The sequence below is a fragment of the Schistocerca americana genome, chromosome 1 (assembly GCF_021461395.2).
Source record: "Schistocerca americana isolate TAMUIC-IGC-003095 chromosome 1, iqSchAmer2.1, whole genome shotgun sequence".
Lineage (NCBI taxonomy): Eukaryota > Metazoa > Arthropoda > Insecta > Orthoptera > Acrididae > Schistocerca > Schistocerca americana.
Genome location: NC_060119.1, coordinates 1,055,775,607 through 1,055,798,177, shown reverse-complemented (window position 1 = coordinate 1,055,798,177; position 22,571 = coordinate 1,055,775,607). Strand labels below are relative to the sequence as shown.

Here is a 22,571-nt window from a genome sequence, read left to right as displayed (position 1 = left end):
AGTTTTCCTTGTCTCTTCTCTTTATGTAGTCTCGGAGTGGAGGTGGAAGTGAACCATAAAAGATGAAATTGCGGTGGTATTCCTTTTCGTGAAGAAATTCCAAAACATGGTTCTTGTAATTGTCGTGTAAGGTTGGGTGTGTTTCGTGTGATTTACGTAACTCTCCTGACTGCTTTTATGAAGAGGTCAATAACAAAGAATCACTGCAAAACTAGCATGGTTATCGGGGGTATTGTGACGACAGAAGACATGAAACTGCGATGAAGTATCAGTCAAAGAATCATCAACGTAGTGGGATGGAACCATGGCCCGTGTTTTATAATATGAAGATGACCGATGGCTGTCGAAGTTGGTCGTTTCGTTAGAAGTAGATGTGATTATACGGGATAATAAAATCACTTCAAAACAATCAATCATTGTGGTTTCCAATGTGACAGAAATTTCCTTCTTTCCAAACAATCATTTATTTCTCATACCTTACGCGTTTCAGTGTGTTGACCATCATCAGAATATCAGTCCCGCTTGTATGAGACGGTCATTTAATATCGCATTTGCTGTAGAATTCTCGGCTTGGATGTCAGCGGCTTTTTTGTTCCGTCTGCTGTCGGCAATTCGTTATAGTTGGTCGTTACCGGTTAGTTGCTAGTATACAGTAGCCAATAATAATCGCTCAGTTTTTTAGTCTTGGTTATCACAAATCTTTGGCTGGTTTTCACAATGTCACGATTTCCACGATATGATTAGATTCGAATCAAATAACACAGCTTAAATTGCTGCGGGGGAATTTATAATCCCTTATTGGTGCAAATATTTAGATTTTTTATAATGTCACTTTATCCTAGATTCTGATTAGAATATGATAAGAAGCCGCAAAATGCTAATCACTTCAAAATCAGAAGTGTATTTAGTATTACTTCTTAATAAAATGGCAAGTGTGATCACAGTTTCACTTCTCAGAGTGTTGGTGCTCCCTTAACAGCTATAATTTAACGTAAAGCTCTTACTCAATGAGGGCGAAAGTACACAACTACATAAAACAAGTTAACCACTTCTAACAAGCCAGGCATAGGTATTACATATAAGAATCGCATGCGATCCATCAGTTATTTGGGATTTCCATGCGATCAACGATCAGTGTAACCAATCGCTGCCATTTGTCCACACACATGCTATCTATCAAACGATCGCAAGCCCAGGTGACGAATCCCTGCAATGCACACAACTCACTTGGCGTCAGTAAGAAGTGTAATATATTCTGTAATGTAACCTATCGTTCCCGAGAAAAACATTTCAAAACTAGTTCAATAAATTACACTTCTTGCTTTTTTAAATTTTTTCTTTGCTAGTATTCGTGGCGATAGAGAAATTATCTGCCACTCCTGATAGACATAGTTATTTTTCTATAGCAGAACTTCTTGACACAGTGCCGTTAGTAATATAGCCCGGAAATTGCTTGACAAATTGCTCGTGTGTGGCGGTGAGCAACCGATGGCAACGATGTCGCTTGCTACGGATCGCTACGATCCGTCGGTCGTGTGCGGGGTTCTTTGCGAATCAGGAAATTACGAGCGAGCGATGTGGTCGGCTAACCACATCAGATTCATGATTCGTCGTGGTCACTTTCCGTCATTCATCACGCTAACCGTTACCAAGTGAGTGAGTGTTTTCAGATCATCTTGTGTAAGCTGGGTCTCCGAGCCTTTTATTTTCTTATATTTTGGTGATAGAGGATGCTTAGAATGCGTAAGGTATTGTAAAATAAATGATAGTGTAATTAAGACTTTACCGTAAGTACACTGACTAGAATAAATGACAAGTCCAAAAAATAATTAATGTAGAGAAATGAAATTTCAGGAATACGTATATTTAAGTGATCAACTTGTGCAGGATCGCAGGTTAATGTAAGCGCAAGATGGCCATTGCAAACGTGAAATGTTGGTGCTTTAATAAATGGTGTAACCACCAGAAAGTTGAATGCAAGCATGCAAATGTCAGTTTTTGGGATGAAGTTCTATGCCTGTTCCACATGGTCGGTCAACACAGGGACGGTTAATGCTGTTTGTGGGTGATGCTGGAGTTGTCATCCGATGATGTGGCATGTGTACTGCGTTGGAGACAGCTCTGGTGATCAAGCAGACCAAGGCAATATGTCGGCGCTCTTAGAGCTTGTTCGGTTGCAACAGCCGCATGTGGGCGAGCGTTATCCTGTTGAAAAACACCATGGAATGCTGTTCATGAATGGCAGCACAACAGGTCGAATCACCAGACAGGCGTACAAATTTAGAGTCATTGTGCGTGGGATTAAGAAGAGAGTGCTGCTGTCATACGAAATCGCACCCCAGACCATATAACAACAGGTGTTGGTCCAGTGTCTCTAGCTCTAAGACAGATTGTTTGAGGCCCTCAACTGGCCTCTTTCTAATCAACACATGGCCACAGAGCCAGATTTCATCAGAAAATACAACAGACCTCCACCCTGCCCTCGAATGAGCTCTCGCTTGACACCACTGAAGTCACAGATGGCGGTGGCACAGAGTCAGTGGAATGCACACTACAGGGCGTCTGGCTCGGAGCTGTCCTTGAAGTAACCAATTTGTAACAGTTCGTTGTTCACTGTGGTGCCAACTGCTGTTCAAATTGCTGCTGCAGATGCAGTACGAAGCGCGAAACCCATTCACCGAACACGCTGGTCTTCCCTCTCGGTAGTGCTACGTGGCCGTCCGGAGCCCGGTCTTCTAGTAACCGTACATAATCGTGTCCACTGCTGCCAGCAATCATGTAAAATGGCAGCTTCCTGCCAAGTCTTCCTGCAATAACGCAGAAGGGATTTCCGGCTTCTCGTAGCCCTATTACGCGACCTCGTTCAAACTCAGTGAGGTGCTGACAATTGACTGATGACCATAGATGTTAAGTCCCATAGTGCTCAGAGCCATTTTTTTGCTGACAATTGCGTCTTCACCAACGTCAGATCACCACGTCCAATCTTAAAGACTGATGCTTACGACTGTTATAACTACTACTAGCGCCACTCTTATGCGACTGGCGCGAAATTCGAATAGACATCGTTTTTCATATGTAGAGACAGGGCTGCCAACTTTCGTCATGCCGCACAACTCCTTCATGGTGTTGCGATTTTTTTTCCGGCAATGTATTTAAGCCTGAGCGTTCTTTGACTGTTTTTTATGATAATCTACACCGGAACCATCCCGATTAGTAAGCGGTAATACGAAAATAAACACACATGTCGTACATAAATCTGATAGTAGTTATCCAAACGGGATCGCTTATTTACGATCGGTATTGTATCCCTTGAAAATGAGCTACTTATTTTTACATAAGACACTAAATCACAAGACTGGCTTATTTGAGACGAAAAATATATTTTTCATTTTGGTTAAAGGTCCGTAGAGTTGTGTGATTGATTAACGCCTAGAAAAAAATGGTTCAAATGGCTCTGAGCAGTATGGGACTTAACAGCTGTGGTCATCAGTCCCCTAGAAGTTAGAACTACTTAAACCTAACTAACTTAAGGACATCACACACATCCATGCCCGAGGCAGGATTCGAACCTGCGACCGTAGCAGTCGCGCGGTTCCGGACTGCGCGCCTAGAACCGCGAGACCACCGCGGCCGGCCTTAACGCCTAGAACTTGTACCTTTAGGGTAATCTCTAAGACATCGGTGCGTGCCGTCAAAGAAGCTGATCAAGTAATGTTCGAGAGCTGTTTATCCCAAAGAATTAAAAAGTTTCTCGCCAATTAGTGGCAGTGTATTTTTGAGGATTCTTCGGCGTGATTAATAAGACATAAACTCCTTTATGTTCTTCTGGGCTATCGGCTTCAGTTGCCCGCACCTCCAAGGCGTCCCAGTAAACAATTATTTAAGAGAACTTCGCTAGCAGTACCTGAATATCATAATAAATTCAATCGTTAAAATATTATGCGGTGATATTGAACCAGTAACTTGTCTAACTCTTCTGAAATTTGTACTTTCAGTGGGTACCAATCTCTACGGAGGGGGGGGGGGGCGGAACTCCGCAAACGCAACACGTTACCATGGTTAATATGGTGGAGAAAACCCGTTGGCATTGAAAACAGCTTCCAGTCGTCTCGGAATAGATAGATAATCATGTTATGTGTGGTTTTCGAGGAAAATAGGGGTAGGGTCATATAACCAAGATGGAGGTAGATAACGGTCACGCATCTCCAAAGTAGACCACAAAGTTTCAATAATATTGCGATCTGGTGTTCAGGGAAGATGCGAATGGAAAGTAAGCGTTTCCGGACGCATGTCCACATAACATCTTTTCTTTATTTGTGTGTGAGGAATGTTTTCTGAAAGTTTGGCCGTACCTTTTTGTAACACCCTGTATAAATGACCTAGTAGATAGTGTTGGAAGTTCCATGCGGCTTTTCGAGGATAATGCTGTAGTGTACAGAGAAGTTGCAGCATTAGAAAATTGCAGCGAAATGCAGGAAGATCTGCAGCGGATAGGCACTTGGTGCAGGGAGTGGCAACTGACCCTTAACATAGACAAATGTAATGTATTGCGAATACATAGAAAGAAGGATCCTTTATTGTATGATTATGTGATTGCAGACCAAACACTGGTAACAGTTACTTCTGTAAAATATCTGGGAGTATGCGTACGGAACGATTTGAAGTGGAATGATCATATAAAATTAATTGTTAGTAAGGCGGGTGCCAGGTTGAGATTCATTGGGAGAGTCCTTAGATAGTCCATCAACAAAGGAGGTGGCTTACAAAACACTCGTTCGGCCTGTACTTGAGTATTGCTCATCAGTGTGGGATCAGTATTAGGTCGGGTTGACAGAGGAGATAGAGAAGATCCAAGGAAGAGCGGCGCGTTTCGACACAGGGTTATTTGGTAAGCCTGATAGCGTTACGGAGGTGTCTAGCAAACTCAAGTGGCAGATTCTGCAAGAGAGGCGCTGTACATCGTGGTGTAGCTTGCTGTTAAGGTTTCGAGAGGGTGCGTTTCTGGATTAGGTATCGAATATATTGCTTCCCCGTACTTATACCTCCCGAGGAGATCACGAATGTAAAATTAGAGAGATTCGAGCGCGCACGGAGGCTTTCCGGCAGTCGTTCTTCCCGCGAACCATACGCGACTGGAACAGGAAAGGGAGGTAATGACAGTGCACGTAAAGTGCCCTCCGCCACGCACCGTTGGGTGCCTTGCGAAGTATAAATGTAGATGTAGAATCACCATTCAGAAACAAGCGTTATACTGCGGGGTGGACCGCTTCTGTTGGAATAGTCACATGATCCTTGACAGTGGGGCGATTTTGCAGAGTACCCAAGGGGCCCATGGAATATCACGATATGGCTGTGCAAATAAACACCGAACTCCTGCCAAATTTCACCATGGGGACGCAACTCGGGCAGAAGTTGGAAACAATATGAGACAAGACTCATCCAATGCTCCATAGTCCAGGTCTTGTGGCTTCTGCACCACGGTTTCCGGTTACAGACGTTTGCATCACTGACATGCTGTTCGAGAATTCCGGCTCGTCCTGGAATTCCCAGCTAATGGAGATCTCTTCGTGTTCTTTTGGTGTTGACTGGGTTCGCGAGTGCGACATAGCGTTCTGCAGCGACTTCTGCAGCTTTCGTCCTCACAGTCCTCTTGAATGACCGTCCGTCACGATCACTGAAAGTGCACTTTCGTCTGCGTTGTGACCTACCGGATGATGTTATCCCGCTATCCATGTATGTGGTATAAATCACCGATGCGGCGTGTGGCTCTTGAAATGAACAACACAGGTTCCCTTGGCTACGGAAGACCCACCACACGAAAAATTTTCCGAAGTTCGACTTCACTTAACTCCGGCATAATGTACTCACAACTACACAGAACACTTTCCTCACAACTGATACTTACAACATGTAGAGGACAATGCGCAGGTGCCGTTCGTGGTCAAATAAAACAGCGCAACCTGCAGGCTTGGCTAGCACCTGCATCTGTAGCGGTGTTTCCATGTTCTCGTCCAACCTCTGTATTACTATATGTACTGTACTTTGCCCACGTTTTTATTGTTCCTCTTCTTTTTCTGTTGACCGTAGTTAGAACATAATGTGTGACTAAGTTTAGAAGGGCTTGGAAGACAATGCTTAGGGGGCAGATGTGTGCGCTGCTACCTTCTACATATACATTTATACTCCGCAAGCCACCCAACTGTGTGTGGCGGAGGGCACTTATCATGCCACCGTCATTACCTCCCTTGCCTGTTCCAGTGGCGCATGGTTCGCGGGAAGAACTACTGCCGGAAAACCTCCGTGCGCGCTCGAATCTCTCTAATTTTACATTGGGGGTATAAGTAGGGGGAAGCAATATATTCGATACCTCATCCAGAAACGCACCCTCTCGAAACCTGGACAGAAGCTACACCACGATGCAGAGCGCCTCTCTTGCAGAGTCTGCCACTTGAGTTTGCTAAACATCTCTGTAACGCTATCACGGTTAACAAATAACCCTGTGACGAAACGCGCCGCTCTTCTTTGGATGTTCTCTATCTCCTCCGTCAACCCGATCTGGTACGGATCCCACACTGATGAACAACACTCAAGTATAGGTCGAACGAGTGTTTTGTAAGGCACCTCCTTTGTTGATGGATTACATTTTCTAAGGACTCTCCCAATGAATCTAAACCTGGCATCCACCTTACCAACAATTAATTTTATATGATCATTCCACTTAAAATCGTTCCGTACGCATACTCCCAGATATTTTACAGAAGTAATTGCTACCAGTGTTTGTTCCGCTATCATGTAATCATACAATAAAGGATCCTTCTTTCTATGTATTCGCAATACATTACATTTGTCTACGTTAAGGGTCAATTGCCACTCCCCGCACCAAGTGCCTATCCGCTGCAGATCTTCCTGCATTTTGCTGCAATTTTCTAATGCTGCAACTTCTCTGTATACTACAGGGTCATCCGCGAAAAGCCACATGGAACTTCCGACACTATCTACTAGGTCATTTATATATATTGTGAAAAGCAATGGTCCCATAACACTCCCCTGTGGCACGCCAGAGGTTACTTTAACGTCTGTAGACGTCTCTCCATTGAGAACAACATGCTGTGTTCTGTTTGCAAAAAACTCTTCAATCCAGCCACACAGCTGGTCTGATATTCCGTAGGCTCTTACTTTGTTTATCAGGCGACAGTGCGGAACTGTATCGAACGCCTCCCGGAAGTCGAGGAAAATGGCATCTACCTGGGAGCTTGTATCTAATATTTTCTGGGTCTCATGAACAAATAAAGCAAGTTGGGTCTCACACGATTGCTGTTTCCGAAATCCATGTTGATTCCTACAGAGTAGATTCTGGGTTCCCAGAAATGACATGATACGCGCGCAAAAAACATGTTCTACAATTCTACAAAAGATCGATGTCAGATATGTAGGCCTATAGTTTTGCGCATGTGCTCGACGACCCTTCTTGAAAACTGGAACTACCTGTCCTCTTTTCCAACCATTCGCAACCTTCTTTTCCTCTAGAGACTTGCGGTACACGGCTGTTAAAAGCGGGGCAAGTTCTTTCGCGTACTCTGTGTAGAATCGAATTGGTATCCCGTCAGGTCCAGTGGACTTTCCTCTGTTGAGTGATTTCGGTTGCTTTTCTATTCCTTGGACACTTATTTCGATGTCAGCCATATTTTCGTTCATGCGAGGATTTAGAGAAGGTCTTCCTCTGTGAAACAGCTTTGGAAAAAGGTGTGTAGTATTTCAGCTTTACGCGTGTCATCCTCTGTTTCAATGCCATTATCATCCCAGAGTGTCTGGATATGCTGTTTCGATCCACTTACTGATTTAACGTAAGACCAGAACTTCCTAGGATTTTCTGTCAAGTCGGTACATAGAATTTTACTTTCGAATTCACTGAATGCTTCAGGCATAGCCCTCCTTACGCTAACTTTGACATCGTTTAGCTTCTGTTTGCCTGAGAGGTTTTGGCTGCGTATAAATCTGCGGTGAAGCTCTCTTTGCTTTCGCAGTAGTTTCCTAACTTTGTTGTTGAACCACGGTGGGTTTTTCCCGTCCCTCACAGTTTTGCTCGGCACGTACCTGTCTTGCGGGTTTATCGTCGGAACTGTTACGTGTTGGGCAGGCACGTGGGCTGGGAAGAGCAGCGCCACACTTGTGAATTGGCCGTGTCGGAAAGCGAGGCTGGAGGCTCGCGAGCCGCCGATTTCTCCGCAGGCCAGAACAGGCGCCGGCGCAGCCGTGCCAACCGCCGTCATCCGGCGCGGCCGCGCGCAGTCTTGCTGCCGCACTCTTCGCCGTGCTTCCTGGATGTACCAAATCACTCTCTCGGCCCCCTCTTTACATCACCTCCTCCTTGTTATTCGCTTCCATTTCTCGTTGCCGTAGCTGGAAACCAAATACTCATGAAGTAAGCAAAATTTTTCAGAGCCCAAAAGCGTGTAATAAGAGTGATTTGTTGTTCGAACTCAAAAACGTCCTACACAGGCCTGTTCAAGGAACTGCAGATGCAAACTCCACTAGTCTCCAAAAGTTAAACATAATCACTATAATAGAACTCCATCAAAAAATATTTGGCATACAGTGGTGCCCGAAACATAACGTTTATAAGAAAATAACACAACTGGGAAATTTATTCCACAACAAATGAAGCTGTTAAAAGGGAATGGGGCTACCCCTAACAGTCACACATGCCGCACAGCGACGTGACACGCTCTCTGCGAGATGGTTCGAGAGATCTCTTATCAGTCAATCCCATTCTTCAGCCACAGATCTGGAAGTGTCCGTGGTGGACGCTGACGGGATGGTATTAGCCTCCCTAATGCATCAGAGGCACGTTCTGTAGGATGCATATCCGAGGATCTCGCTGGCCAGTCCGTGCAAGAGATACCTTCACCTTTAAGAAATTGATCCGCTAGAGCAACTCGATGCAGATGGGGGTTATCATCCATAAAGAGAAAGTCTGGACCAACTGCACCTCTGAAAAGGAAAACATGTGGTAGCAGTGCCTCAATCTGTACCTCTGAGCCTTTAAGTATTCCTCTGACCACCAACGAAGATGGGCAGCTCCGTGCACCGTTGCAACACGATGCCTCCCCACACCGTGATGCCATCACCACCACACCGGTCTCTTTCCACAATTTCCCTGAGGTTGTATCAGCTAACGTGTTCTCTCCAGAGTACTGTGCGACGTCAGTCATTTTGCAAACGGAAGTGTGATTCCTCTGTGAAGGGCACATACTTCGATTCATTCCTGGTCCAATATTGATGTTGCCTTCTCGGTGCTGTAGTTAGTGGGATGCACACAGTCCGATGTCTATCAAACAGTGCTTTTGTTTTCAGCAGCCAATGCACAGTTGTCAGGAAACAGCTGCAAGCTTTTCTGCCAACTGTCTTGCACATGTACTCCTATTTCGTTGGGAAGTTACGGCTTGATATCGGCCCTGCTGTGTGGTAGTTATTCTCGGTTGACCTTATACTGGCCTATGACAAACATCTGTTTCTCAAAACCGTCGCCAAAGCCTTGAAATGACACTTTGTGTGCACATCCAAGAATACTGAGACTTCAGTCGGTGTCGTACCTGCTTCCAGGCGGCTGAGTATTCCACCTTTTCAAAATAAGGCCAAAAGGTCCTCCTTGTGGTATTATTAAATTGTCAACTTAACCAAGAGATTACACACTCCTTGCTATGGACAGACAAGAACAGATAGAAATGAGAGGACTCGTGCACTGTTTGTGTTTATAACCTGGTTAAGCCACTATTCACAGCCAACAGTATTACTTTCCTACACAGAATGAACAAATGGGTTCATTTGTAAATATTTACGGTGATGTTGGTTGACTCCTAACCATTACTCTTTCCATTTGCATGCTTTTGTGATAATGATTAACTTTTGGATACTAGTGTTCCTCTTCCCAATATAATTATTGCTTAATGAAATTTGTCATATATAATATTACTTTTTCAAAACACCAGCTCAGTTCATAGAATAAATGCTATAAATAAAGATAATCTTCATAAAGATTCAAAGTCACTTACTTTGGTCTGTTATTCAGGAATACACATTTTCTGTAGGTTGCCAGCATCTGTTTCTAAAATTATGTTTAAGAAGAACCTAAAGGGTTTATTGGTGGCCTGCTCCATTCCCTCCACTGATGCCTTTATTAGTAAAAGCATTTGATGTATATATGTTGTTAATAACAGCAAATAATGTGGGTAAGCTATTACATAAAATCTGACCTCTGCAAATTTTCAGTGCAGTAATGAAATAAATGAAAATATGTGTCATAATATGATTTTCTCCATTTACATGTTTTGCGATTACTTTGTTATTACCACTTAAATGAAAGTATGTTCAAGAATTTTTTTACTTTTTCTTCTTCCATGAGGACCATTTGATTTACGATATATGAAAGAGACATTAGCGTCTCCCTTTTATTTGTAAATATGTATTATGTATTCTCATTTTATGACATGTTTTACATTCTTGAGAGGATCTCCTCATTATGGATTTATGGAACAAAAAGAAATGTAACCTAATAACTACAAAATCTTGTGTATCCCATGCTGTCATCAAGCCATTTCACAAAAGGAGGTAAAAAATTAATAATGATTACCAAACCATTGTGTTGTTGGCATTAGTTAAAAAAATCTAGATTAAAACGGAATACAAATAATTTTCAAATACAGACATGTCTTTCCTATCAGCCTTCAGGTATTTATTAGTATAATTCTTCATTTTCTCTGAAGCAGTGACCTGCTGTTTCAGAAGTTCTCATTGGAGCCAACTACAGTCCCCTGAATCTAGATTTTGTCAATAGTCGTCTATATGGCGGCACTGACAGATCCTTATGTTCCGGTCATGTTGTTACATCCTCTTTACTGTCAAAGCTTCGCAATCATTGACTGGTTCTTCAGTTTCCTTTATCCTCCCATTATCGATTTGCGCCTCTGGACTGTAGTAGCATGTCATACGGGTGATGTGGATCATGTGTCTGTGTGATTTTCTCTTGTTGATGAAGGATCATAATCTTAGACTTTGTATGTAACACCTGACAAGTGATGAAGGATACGACATAGCTCAAAGTAGTGCTTTAGTAATTTTTATGATAGTTACACTTTCCATACAGGAGTAGAAATCCATACCAAGTGTCCCGGTCTGTACCTCACTTACTACAGCACTCGTAGTCTTTACCCTGGGCATCCAGGGTCTGTATATGAACCAACTAACTTGCTTCTTCAGCTCCACTGTTGAGGTGTTTCACACCATCAACCTGAGTGTCATCTGTTTGAAGCAGGAATAGTGTATACATTGTTGTTTTGGCCTCATAACTGTGGAGTAGGAAGAACGGCGTGAAGCATGTAGCATCTTACTTCACTTTCTTGTGTGCAGATGCCATGATGGGAAGTACTGTATCCCAGTCTCTCTGTTCTGTATCACCATACATTGAGACTGTGTCTGCTAAAGACTTATTAAAGTGTACTGTGAGGCCATTCATTTGTGGGTGGTAGGCAGCTGTCATCTTGTGGACAATATTACAACATGAAATTCTGTGATACTGATCTTGAATGGAAAACTTTCCCACAATCAGAGATCATCACATGTGGTCTTCCGTGCTTCAAAATTATTTCTTCTGCAAGTAACTTGACAGTGTTTGGAGCTCTGTAGTTGGCACAGCATTGATCATCCATTGATTCTCATTTGTTGGCTTCAGGAAGCACACAAAGAGGTCCAGTTTGGTGGAAGGGTGGTGCTGCAGGCAGGATTTGTACCCAAGGCCCTGGAGATAAATGAGGCACTTACTTCCATCACTGGTATTCCTCACAGTGGCTTCCATAGTGTCAAATGGATTGGTGGGCACCTGACCAGTGATACCTGTGTCTGATTCTGCCTAAAGCCTTCATGAATCCCAGGTGACCAGGTGTTGGAGAGTCATGGAAATACTTCAAGGTAGATTGCCATAGATTAGTGGGGATGATGAGCAACCATTTCCACCCCATTGGATCATAGTTCCTCTTATAAAGAGATCCATTTATTAATTGGATTTCTCCTTTGATAAGTTCCTCCTCTTTCAAGGCTTATTTGGTTTTCAACAGTGCCAGACCTTTCCTTGGTTCAGCAGCAATGTCATTTGATGTGGAGATGATGGAGAATTTGTCCATTCCGCTGTTTTCTACTAAAGGATTTTTTGAAAGCCAGTTGACATCCTTGTGTTTGTGTCTGTTTTGTATATCATGGTGACACTGTACTCCTCAAGCCTCAGTTTCCATATCACCAATCAACCTGACAGGTCCTACAAGCTAGTCATCCAGAATAGAGAATGATCGTTCATCACGATGGTGAATGGTTTGCCAAATAAATACAGCCAGAAATTGTTGACTCGTTCCAAACAATTGCAAGATACTCATGTCGTCGTAGAGTAGTTCATCTTGGATCTCGGAGTACTCTGCTCTGGAAGTGTAAGCTATTACCTTTCCAGCCCCCCTTCCTGAATTTGTATCACAACTGCCCCCATTTCAAAGCCACTAGTTCTGTCTTGGCATTCTTGTCGTACAGTGCTAGTGCCTCTTTAAAGACAAGGAAAGATCTGTGTTGCACCTCTTCTCAGGAAAGTTTGGCACCTCCTTGCATTAGTTCTTGCAAGGGATGTGCCTTCATGCAGAAGCCCTTTATGAATTGCTTGTAATACAAGCACACTCCGACAAAACTTCTAACATCAGGAATGTGCTAAGGAGTCAGAAAATCAGTGACTTTTCTTACTTTCTGAGGATCAGGATGGACTCCATTGTCATTTACTAGGTGCCTCAAAATTTTTATTTCTTGGACAACAAAAAGGCACTACTTTGAATTCTGGCTGAGGCCTGCAGTCTGGACATGATACAACATGGTTATCAGGCAGCTTAGATGTTCTCCAAATGTCTTTGATAAAATGAGTGTCATTCAGAGGGCAGAGACACATTGACCATTTAGGACATTGGAGCAGGTTTCCATCATATGATCGAAGGTGGCTGGAGTGTTCTGCAGTTCATGTAGCATAATTTTACTCTCAATAGAGGCTTTCAGGAGTTTCTGCCTCATGAATCTCATATTGCCAGTAGCCTATCTGCATGTCCAAAGTTGAGACATACTGGGCCCTTTCAAGCACTCTAGGGTCTCATCAGAGGAGAGGATCAAGGCTTCTCCAAAGTTCCAGTGATCTCATCTTGTAGCATTTTTTCCACTTCCTCCTAGATTGTGTGTTGTTCAGCCAATGGCACAGTATATGAGGGCTGCTAATGATGCACAATGTTGATATGTTTTGCCATGGGTCACTTGGTCTGTCTTTTCTCCTCTCCAGATATGGAAACTTGAAAAATTGATGCAGTATGCCTATCACGCACTGACATTGTTAGTTGATCATGTCAGGTCCTGTGGGCAGTTCAATAGTAGCTTCCTACCCTACATTGTATATGGTAGTAACATTTTGCACCTGACAAAACCTCTGCACAGTTTAACAGAGCATCTCAATTGATGACAGAAACTAGTCTCATTGAAGATCATGGGATAACATTGTCTTCCATGGCAAACCACCACCCAGAGCAATACTTGTTATGTGTGTTTGCTGGAGCACTCTGTCACTGCACGCTGTGCCCCATCTAAGAATAAATTCCATTAATTCAATGCAGTAGGTGATAGTTATTGTTGCAATTCATGTTTCTATCAGCCGTACATATTTTCCATTTGCAATGTTCAGCACTGTCACTTTCATATCATAGGACATAGCCTGTTCTAGCTGGCAATGTTACAGAAAAATAAGCCCATGAGTGTGACTAGTAACTTGACAGGTTGGCTGTCAGTGACGACATCAGTGAAATTTCCTGCCGTCTTGGTAAATCCTGTCCATGGAGGATTTTCATCTGCAGCAGCCTTGCCTAGTTTTCCTGCATTTGACAGCAAGGTGAGTACCAGGTACCTCTGTATGGCAGTGGATGGCGTGTTGAGCAGAGACCTCATTCAGGGGTTTGGAGATGAGTTACAACCTACAAGTTGACTATATTGTCTGAAGTTGACTATGTCTGATCATCTGCAGGATGTTGTACTTGGTGGTGTTGTGTGTTTGTGCCTGTGCTGCTTGGATGCTGTGTTTTGACAGCAGTGGCATGGGTCTCAGTTGGTCGAGTCCATTCTTCAAGGAATTTCAACTGATGGTGGAGTCTGTTACCAAAGATCAATAAACCTCTTCTTTGACATAATCTATTACCTTATGCCATATGAGTTCAACATTCATTGCTGTTCTCTCTTGTGTAATCAGTCTGATATTTCTGGCTGCCATACACTGCTGTATCTCTTCTCTTACTCTGTGGCATGAGAGAGAGACCGAATGAGTATGGTCTTTCACGACTGCTATAGGGAAACACATTTGGCAGTTGGTCATATCGCTTTCATCCGACTATTTTCTGTTGTGTTTCCTCAATTTGCTGGAATCACTTGATGAATTATGATGTCACTGTGACGTCATTTACAAGAACAACTTGGAATCTGGCTTCTGTCATTCCCTTCATCAAATATGAGGTTTTGTCGGATAGAGATCCAGAACATTCTGTATGTTCAGCTGTGTTGTTTGTTCATGACTTCGGGCTCTACACCCAGTTTTTCTTCTGCTAAGTGGACTCGCTGCTGGTGTTGCCGAAAATTTTCTTCACTTTGTGCTGGGCTTTGTCCCAGCTATTGAGCTTCTCTTCATTGTTCTCAAAGCACTGCTGGGCTGCCATCCAAGTAAAGCAATTCTTTTGCCAGATGTATCATGTCATCCCACTTGCTGTGTTGCCTAATTGGAGCCAAGGTGATGTAAATGTTTTGAAATATCTGACGTCTCCACCAAATGGTCTCTTGTCATAATCAGAATCAAATCCAAATCCGAAAGCAGGGTTGTCAGTGGAATAAAACACTTAGCACTGAAAGCACACATATTAAGATCACCAACATAAAGCTAGAACAAAACTGATTTCCTGGACAATGTGTGCAGCTATTTTTACAAACATCAAATACTCCACAATGCTAGTATTTATACATACATGAAATATTCCTGAATATACAAGTACTGCAAAGCTAAGATATTCAGGAACCTCCCAGAACTGATAAATACTAAATGAGAAGTAATTGTTGGTTGTCGGGTTTGAACTGCAGCATGCCAGCCAGAGATGCTAATCACTACACTGCACACACACCACAATTTATGGCAATATTGTGCAGATAATACTAATAAGGCATACAAGCAGTTATTCCTCCCAGACTCGATCCACGAGTGGTGGAAAGGAACATGAAAACTTCTTACTCTAAAAAGTACCCTTTACCATGTAATTCAGTGATTCACAAATTGTCACTGGATATGTAATTGTACTGATAGAGTTATTACTCAAGATGAGTTTTTTGTTCTACCATATGATTTTTAAGCCATATGGTAAGTATTGTTTATGCTGAAATGTGATTTAAAGTTCTGAAACTTCCTGAAGTCTTTACTTCTGAACTTTGGATCCATAAGTTTTATTGTAATAGATCAGATACTGTCCTACCATACCAACTGTTCACTGTCCTGCAGGCAGAGATATGCTATGTTGTTGATTGTGTATCACTTTGTTTCACAATATGGGATTTGTTTGTTATCCTCAAACTGCATCCAGCAGCAATTTGTCATTGTTATTCTTTATGTGTCACATTTTGTTTTTCATGCAGCGTGTCATACAGGGTGTTTCAAAAATGACCGTTATATTTGAAACGGCAATAAAAACTAAACGAGCAGTGATAGAAATACACCGTTTGTTGCAATATGCTTGGGACAACAGTACATTTTCAGGCAGACAAACTTTCGAAATTACAGTAGTTACAATTTTCAACAACAGATGGCGCTGCAAGTGATGTGAAAGATATAGAAGACAACGCAGTCTGTGGGTGCGCCATTCTGTACGTCGTCTTTCTGCTGTAAGCGTGTGCTGTTCACAACGTGCAAGTGTGCTGTAGACAACATGGTTTATTCCTTAGAACAGAGGATTTTTCTGGTGTTGGAATTCCACCGCCTAGAACACAGTGTTGTTGCAACAAGACGAAGCTTTCAACGGAGGTTTAATGTAACCAAAGGACCGAAAAGCGATACAATAAAGGATCTGTTTGAAAAATTTCAACGGACTGGGAATGTGACGGATGAACGTGCTGGAAAGGTAGGGCGACCGCGTATGGCAACCACAGAGGGCAACGCGCAGCTAGTGCAGCAGGTGATCCAACAGCGGCCTCGGGTTTCCGTTCGCCGTGTTGCAGCTGCGGTCCAAATGACGCCAACGTCCACGTATCGTCTTATGCGCCAGAGTTTACACCTCTATCCATACAAAATTCAAACGCGGCAACCCCTCAGCGCCACTACCATTGCTGCACGAGAGACATTCGCTAACGATATAGTGCACAGGATTGATGACGGCGATATGCATGTGGGCAGCATTTGGTTTACTGACGAAGCTTATTTTTACCTGGACGGCTTCGTCAATAAACAGAACTGGCACATATGGGGAACCGAAAAGCCCCATGTTGCAGTCCCATCATCCCTGCATCCTCAAAAAGTACTGGTCTGGGCCGCCATTTCTTCCAAAGGAATCATTGGCCCATTTTTCAGATCCGAAACGATTACTGCATCACGCTATCTGGACATCCTTTGTGAATTTGTGGCGGTACAAACTGCCTTAGACGACATTGCGAACACCTCGTGGTTTATGCAAGATGGTGCCCGGCCACATCACACGGCCGACGTCTTTAATTTCCTGAATGAATATTTCGATTATCGTGTGATTGCTTTGGGCTATCCGAAACATACAGGAGGCGGCGTGGATTGGCCTCCCTATTCGCCAGACATGAACCCCTGTGACTTCTTTCTGTGGGGACACTTGAAAGACCAGGTGTACCGCCAGAATCCAGAAACAATTGAACAGCTGAAGCAGTACATCTCATCTGCATGTGAAGCCATTCCGCCAGACACGTTGTCAAAGGTTTCGGGTAATTTCATTCAGAGACTACGCCATATTATTGCTACGCATGGTGGATATGTGGAAAATATCATACTATAGAGTTTCCCAGACCGCAGCGCCATCTGTTGTTGAAAATTGTAACTACTGTAATTTCGAAAGTTTGTCTGCCTGAAAATGTACTGTTGTCCCAAGCATATTGCAACAAACGGTGTATTGCTATCGCTGCTCGTTTAGTTTTTATTGCCGTTTCAAATATACCGGTCATTTTTGAAACACCCTGTATATTGGCCTCATATTGCTCTCTCTCTCTCTCTCTCTCTCTCTCTCTCTCTCTCTCTCTCTCTCTCTCTCTCTCTCTCTCTCTCTCTCTCTCTCTCTGTCTCCCCCCCCCCCCCCCCCTCCCCCGCCTCTCTTCCCCTCCGCCTCTCCCCCTCATACAAATTTTGGGTGAATGATTATAACTGAAAGTCAAACTTTGATACTGATGTCATGACATATGTTTTTAATTAGTTTTTACTTAGAAATCTTTATAAAAGAAACTTTGTGGTTAGGCCACAGCTATTTTACTTGCGAGAATAGTGTGTATGAAAAAATTACTTTTTTTTTTCAGGCTTTGCAGAATCGACTAGAGAAGACAGCAAAGCTGCACACTAGTCTCCTGGAGCAGCTGGATAAAGTGAAAGATGAAAATGATGATCTACGATTTCAGGTAATGTTGTAATGATTGAAAGAATTTGTCACTTACTTTGAATATAATGCAGTAAACATACAGTCATTCATTGCTAAAATTTTGTGTCATATTTGTTACATCACATGACTTCTTCTCGTTGCCAATGATTCATTTCAAAAGAAACAGGTGTTCAGTTCACAAACAATGGAACAACTGTAATGTAGAACCCAAATACATTGTGTTTAAGGGATATTGTTTTCTTTCTTTGACAGCTTGCAGAAAAGAGTATAGAGCTGGAGGGAACCAAGGCACGCATGCGAGTATTACAGCAACGGCAAGGCAAGGCAGCTGAAACAAACACTGCAGCAGTGTCAACAGAAACAGATGATGAGCAGCCTCCTCTACTTCCCCCAGAGGAAACGTGCAATCCAATCCTGCCTCTACTAGCATTGCCAGTAGCTGGTTCAGATGACCACAACCACCAGCACCACAGCAGTAGTACTGAGTCAGCACACGATCACACTGAACAGCGCCGTGTGCAGTCATCTAATTCTCCCCGTCGCAGGCCTAGCAAGATACCTTTACTGGGAACTAAATCGTACTGTGCACCCAGACCGCCATCTGGGAAGACAGGTGCTATCACGGCAGCACATTCTAATAAGAGCAGAGATTCTCTGTCAGCTAAATCTGGCCGGGAAAGTTCATGGAAAAGCAAGGCTGATGGTGCCTCTCTGAGTGGAAGCAAGAGCAGAGAACCTATTTCTGTGGTTAGGAACTCTTCTCTTTCAGTGAGAAACAATAGTAGAGAATCACTAAATGGTAGTAAATCTAGAGATTCCATTCTGAGCAAATCTCGTAGTGACTCAGTAAATGGGCGAAAAGTATCAGCCGTGGAAGTGACAATGGTTTCTACTAGGTCGAGAGATGGTCATAGTCAAAATAGTTTCTCATCAAATGCATCTAATACTAATAAGCGAGATTCTCTTTCTGGAAAAAGCAGAGAAGCTTCTTTCTCATCATCCAGTGGTTGGAAAGGAACTCAGCATCCAGTGAGGAGGGCCAGTAGTGCAAGCATCACAAGAGGCAACGTGATTGATCAAGCTGATCGTAACTCTAAGGTACGACCGACTAAGCTTTCGTTTTGGAGCAACTGGTTGAAAATTCTTGACAATGGTCCTTCTTAGAATATAGTTAAATTGGCACAATATGACATAAGTAGCTTTGTCGCACAGTGTTAATCAGACAGTTGAATATGATGACATATGTTAGTGTGTTTTTGAGAGTTTCTTAATCATTTGAGTAGAATGAGAAGGAATGGAAGTATAGTTCCTCGTAAGTGGCTGATTTGATTTTTCAGATTTTTCTATACTAGGAAGAACAGCATATCAGAAGCACTGTTTGACTGATCTCAAGGAAACTTAGAATTTTTGTTACTTCTAATGATTTGTTCATTAATAAATCTCATAAAATTGTATGTTTTTATGTATGAGTAACTCTGTCTGTAAAAATGCTCGTTTGTAGTATTGAAGCTTGTGTGTAACTTACAATCATTGTATGTGTTTCCTGCAAATACAGTACATCCCTCATATATAACATACTTTGTAATTTAGATTGTATGTAATAATTATTTTCTGTTTGCTATATGTATATGCAATGTTTGAGCATGCACGCATTTAAAATTGTTTCCTAGCTCTTTATATTTATTTTTGAGCTGTTTCTTTCTGAGCACACAGTAATTTTGGCTTTTTTTTTTATTTTGTTACAGTAAACTCACATTCCAATAACAAGAATGCCTTTCAATAAAAGAAAATAATCCACAGTTCTTATTATTTCACTTTTTCCATCTGTATCTCTCTTGGTGATGGTGGTGTTGGTGACGGTTGGCGAATTATGTATGTTTGCTGTGCCATTGTGAATAAAACTTTGAGAAGATGTAACCTGCTCCTCCACTACAAACATCAAAGGCCCTCTTATTGAGGTATTATTTGGCAGCTGTACAGTGAAAAAGTGTGATAGGAGACTAAGTAATACTTGTCTAACTTAAGTTACTTGTGGTAATGAAAACCAATCAGTTGTCAGGATTTCTGAAAATTTTAAGCTAAATCTGAATTGCATGTTTGTATGAAACTTTGTAGTCTACATTTATTGTAATCTGGAAATGGTTTCAAAGTAAAGGGGGTCCATATGAGATACTGGATTCTTTAAATATCCTGCCATTGTAGGGAAGCAAGGAACATAAGTACTAAAGAATACCCCTCATTCCATTCTTTTGTCTCTCATTCTTGCATGAATTACATTCAGCATCTGACTGACATTTGTTGGAGAGTACAGTGTTATTAAGTTTTCAAAAGTGTATTTAAATATGTTATTTGGCAATTAATTCAATGCAGTCATCTTTGGTAGCTTAACTTCCAGGCAGTAACTTTGTGTACTACACTTACAATACATATTTATGCATTCTTGCATGTGAATAAAGAAATGTAGTGTACAGATATTTGATTTGTGCTACCCAGTAAATTTTGTTACAAAGCTTGTTATCCATTTGCGTTGTGACTAAATTATTAAATGTAAAATGCCTAGACCTATCAGATACACGGAGAGCATTCTTAGATTCCAAAGTGTTCTTCTTTGGAAAATAATTTGGGTTACATATAGAACTTATTTTGAAATATGATGCAACAAGACTGTGAAGTATCCCCAACAACATCTGTATTTTTTTCCTGTAACACCATTTCATATTTGAGGTATTGAAATCAAGACATCAATTTTAGTGACAGTAATTTGGTTGGTTTTGTAGAACAGGTTTCAGTGGAATATATTCGTGTGTTTTCCACTATTACGTTAGTCTACCACAGCAATATTTGTTTAGGTACTCCTGCAGAAACTGTTCAGTCCTCATGAATGCTGATTATACTGAGTGTAAGAATGTTAAAGTTAATCACAGCAATGAGCTGAGTAAATTGTTTGAAGAAACATAACTGAATATTTGGAATATGATATTGTTACACAGCACTCCTTGTGGCAGAGATGAGTAGTTGGAACATGATAAATGAGTTTTATTATTTTACCTGTGTAAAAAAACCTAATATATGAAATGAAACATTTATGTCCCCCAAATACAGTAATAAAAGTAAGGATGACACATTTTCTACATAAAGCAGATTTGTTCTCATAAATACTAATCCCTTAAAAAACTGTAAATCTTTTGATCTTCAAAAGCAAGATTGCTATTGCTTTTGGTCAATTGGAACTTTGTTTGCTTTGTATAATTTTTTTAGTCCCATCAGAATGGGCAAAGGTGGAAGAAACTTCAGCATCTAGGGTGATATGTAATGAGTACATACTGTAGTTAAAACAGATTTCAGGTTCTGTGACAAAATGAGTTTTCTGTACGAATGATCCATAATTCAGTTTTGATGCAGTTACTTTGTCTTGTAGGGAGATTATTATTTTTGTCATAACTTCCACTTTATAATGTTCCAGAACATGCCAAAAGTAAACGAATGTAGAGGTAATGTCGAGCTCTGGACTAGACATTTGTTGTTTGCTGTTGCTACCCAGGGATTGGGCTCCTTTTTTTTTTTAAAAAAAATATGATAATTATCCTTCTGGTATTTAAAGAAACAGAAACACTTTAAACTTTCGGCAGCATGACCAAAAATTCCGTGAATTGATAGTAATAATGCAAATAACTGACAGAACAACTTTTCTTGTCTGTTTTTTGAAGAGTTATTCAGCAATAACTCTAGCATAGCAACTGTAAATTAGCTATGAATTGTAAATTCTTTATACAAATAGTCCAGCATGATGGCTGTGTGTATTTGAGGATATTTTGTGTTCATTTTGATATTATTTTTCTGCACTCGCCAGCATGCTTATGATGCTGTTATCAATGCCCCCCCCCCCCCCCCCCCCCCCCACACACACACACACACACACACACACTCTCTCTCTCTCTCTCTCTCTCTCTCTCTCTCTCTCTCTCTCTCTGTATATAACGTCACATGCTCTTCAGTTCCTGCTACATCCAATGCCATCATATGTTAAATTCATATTATGTAGCCTGGTCAGTTTGATTTATTGTAATTGTTTACTATTAAAAAAATTATGTATGTGTAGCTCATTTTGAAACCCACTTCTGACAGCAAAGCTCATAAGTATGAATGTTAATATTTCATTTTGACATGAAAAGGATGGATTGCTACTCACCACACAGAGGTCATGTAGAGTCATGGACATATACAATGAAAAGACTACTAAACTTTTTTCTGTTTCTGAAGAAGACCTTTCTTGTCCAAAAATTCAAAGTTTAGTAATATTTTTATTGTGTCTATCTGTGACGCACAACTCCTCTTTGTGGTGAGTAGCAGTCTATCGTTTCACACTGTTGTTATTCCATTCTGAACTTTGCATTGTTCGATATTATACTGTGGTCACATGTGAAAAACTTCTCACTTGTCAGCACTTCTCTTTCAATCATTTATCAGTCAAAGAGCATGGAAAACCTTGCATTATAATGTCTGTTTGCCTGTTTTTCCTTTTGTATATATGTAACTTGCGTTGGTGGTGGCAACAGAAGTGATAACATACTGTAAAATTTCTGTTTGATTAAAAGAAATGATGTTTATTTTTAGGGGGAATATTTCAAAAGTTATTGAACTCCTTTCTACAACATCTACCAGAATGTTACACTGGTTTGGAATAAATAGTGCATTTTTTGCTGGTATCCATTTTGATATGTGGAAAGGGGTTTGTACAGTGTAATATTGATGGACATTTCATAATTATTTTCAAAAAAGAAAGACTAGGACAGGACACTTTTTTTCTTACAGAATGCCATAGCAAACGCTTGTCCTTTCAGAGTGAAGTTGATGTAAATGGTCCGATTTTTGCAACAC

The 22,571-nt window shown here is 41.5% G+C and overlaps 1 protein-coding gene across 1 annotated transcript in view; it reads left to right on the top strand.

Annotated features, from left to right (window-relative positions):
• Nucleotides 1-22,571, top strand: part of LOC124596275 — a 549,311-nt gene that overhangs the window by 519,629 nt on the left and 7,111 nt on the right. Inside the window, exons 7-8 of the mRNA XM_047135358.1 lie at nucleotides 17,614-17,712; nucleotides 17,946-18,791. Of these exons, the coding sequence (XP_046991314.1) occupies nucleotides 17,614-17,712; nucleotides 17,946-18,791 (945 nt within the window). The remainder of the gene's footprint in view (nucleotides 1-17,613; nucleotides 17,713-17,945; nucleotides 18,792-22,571) is intronic.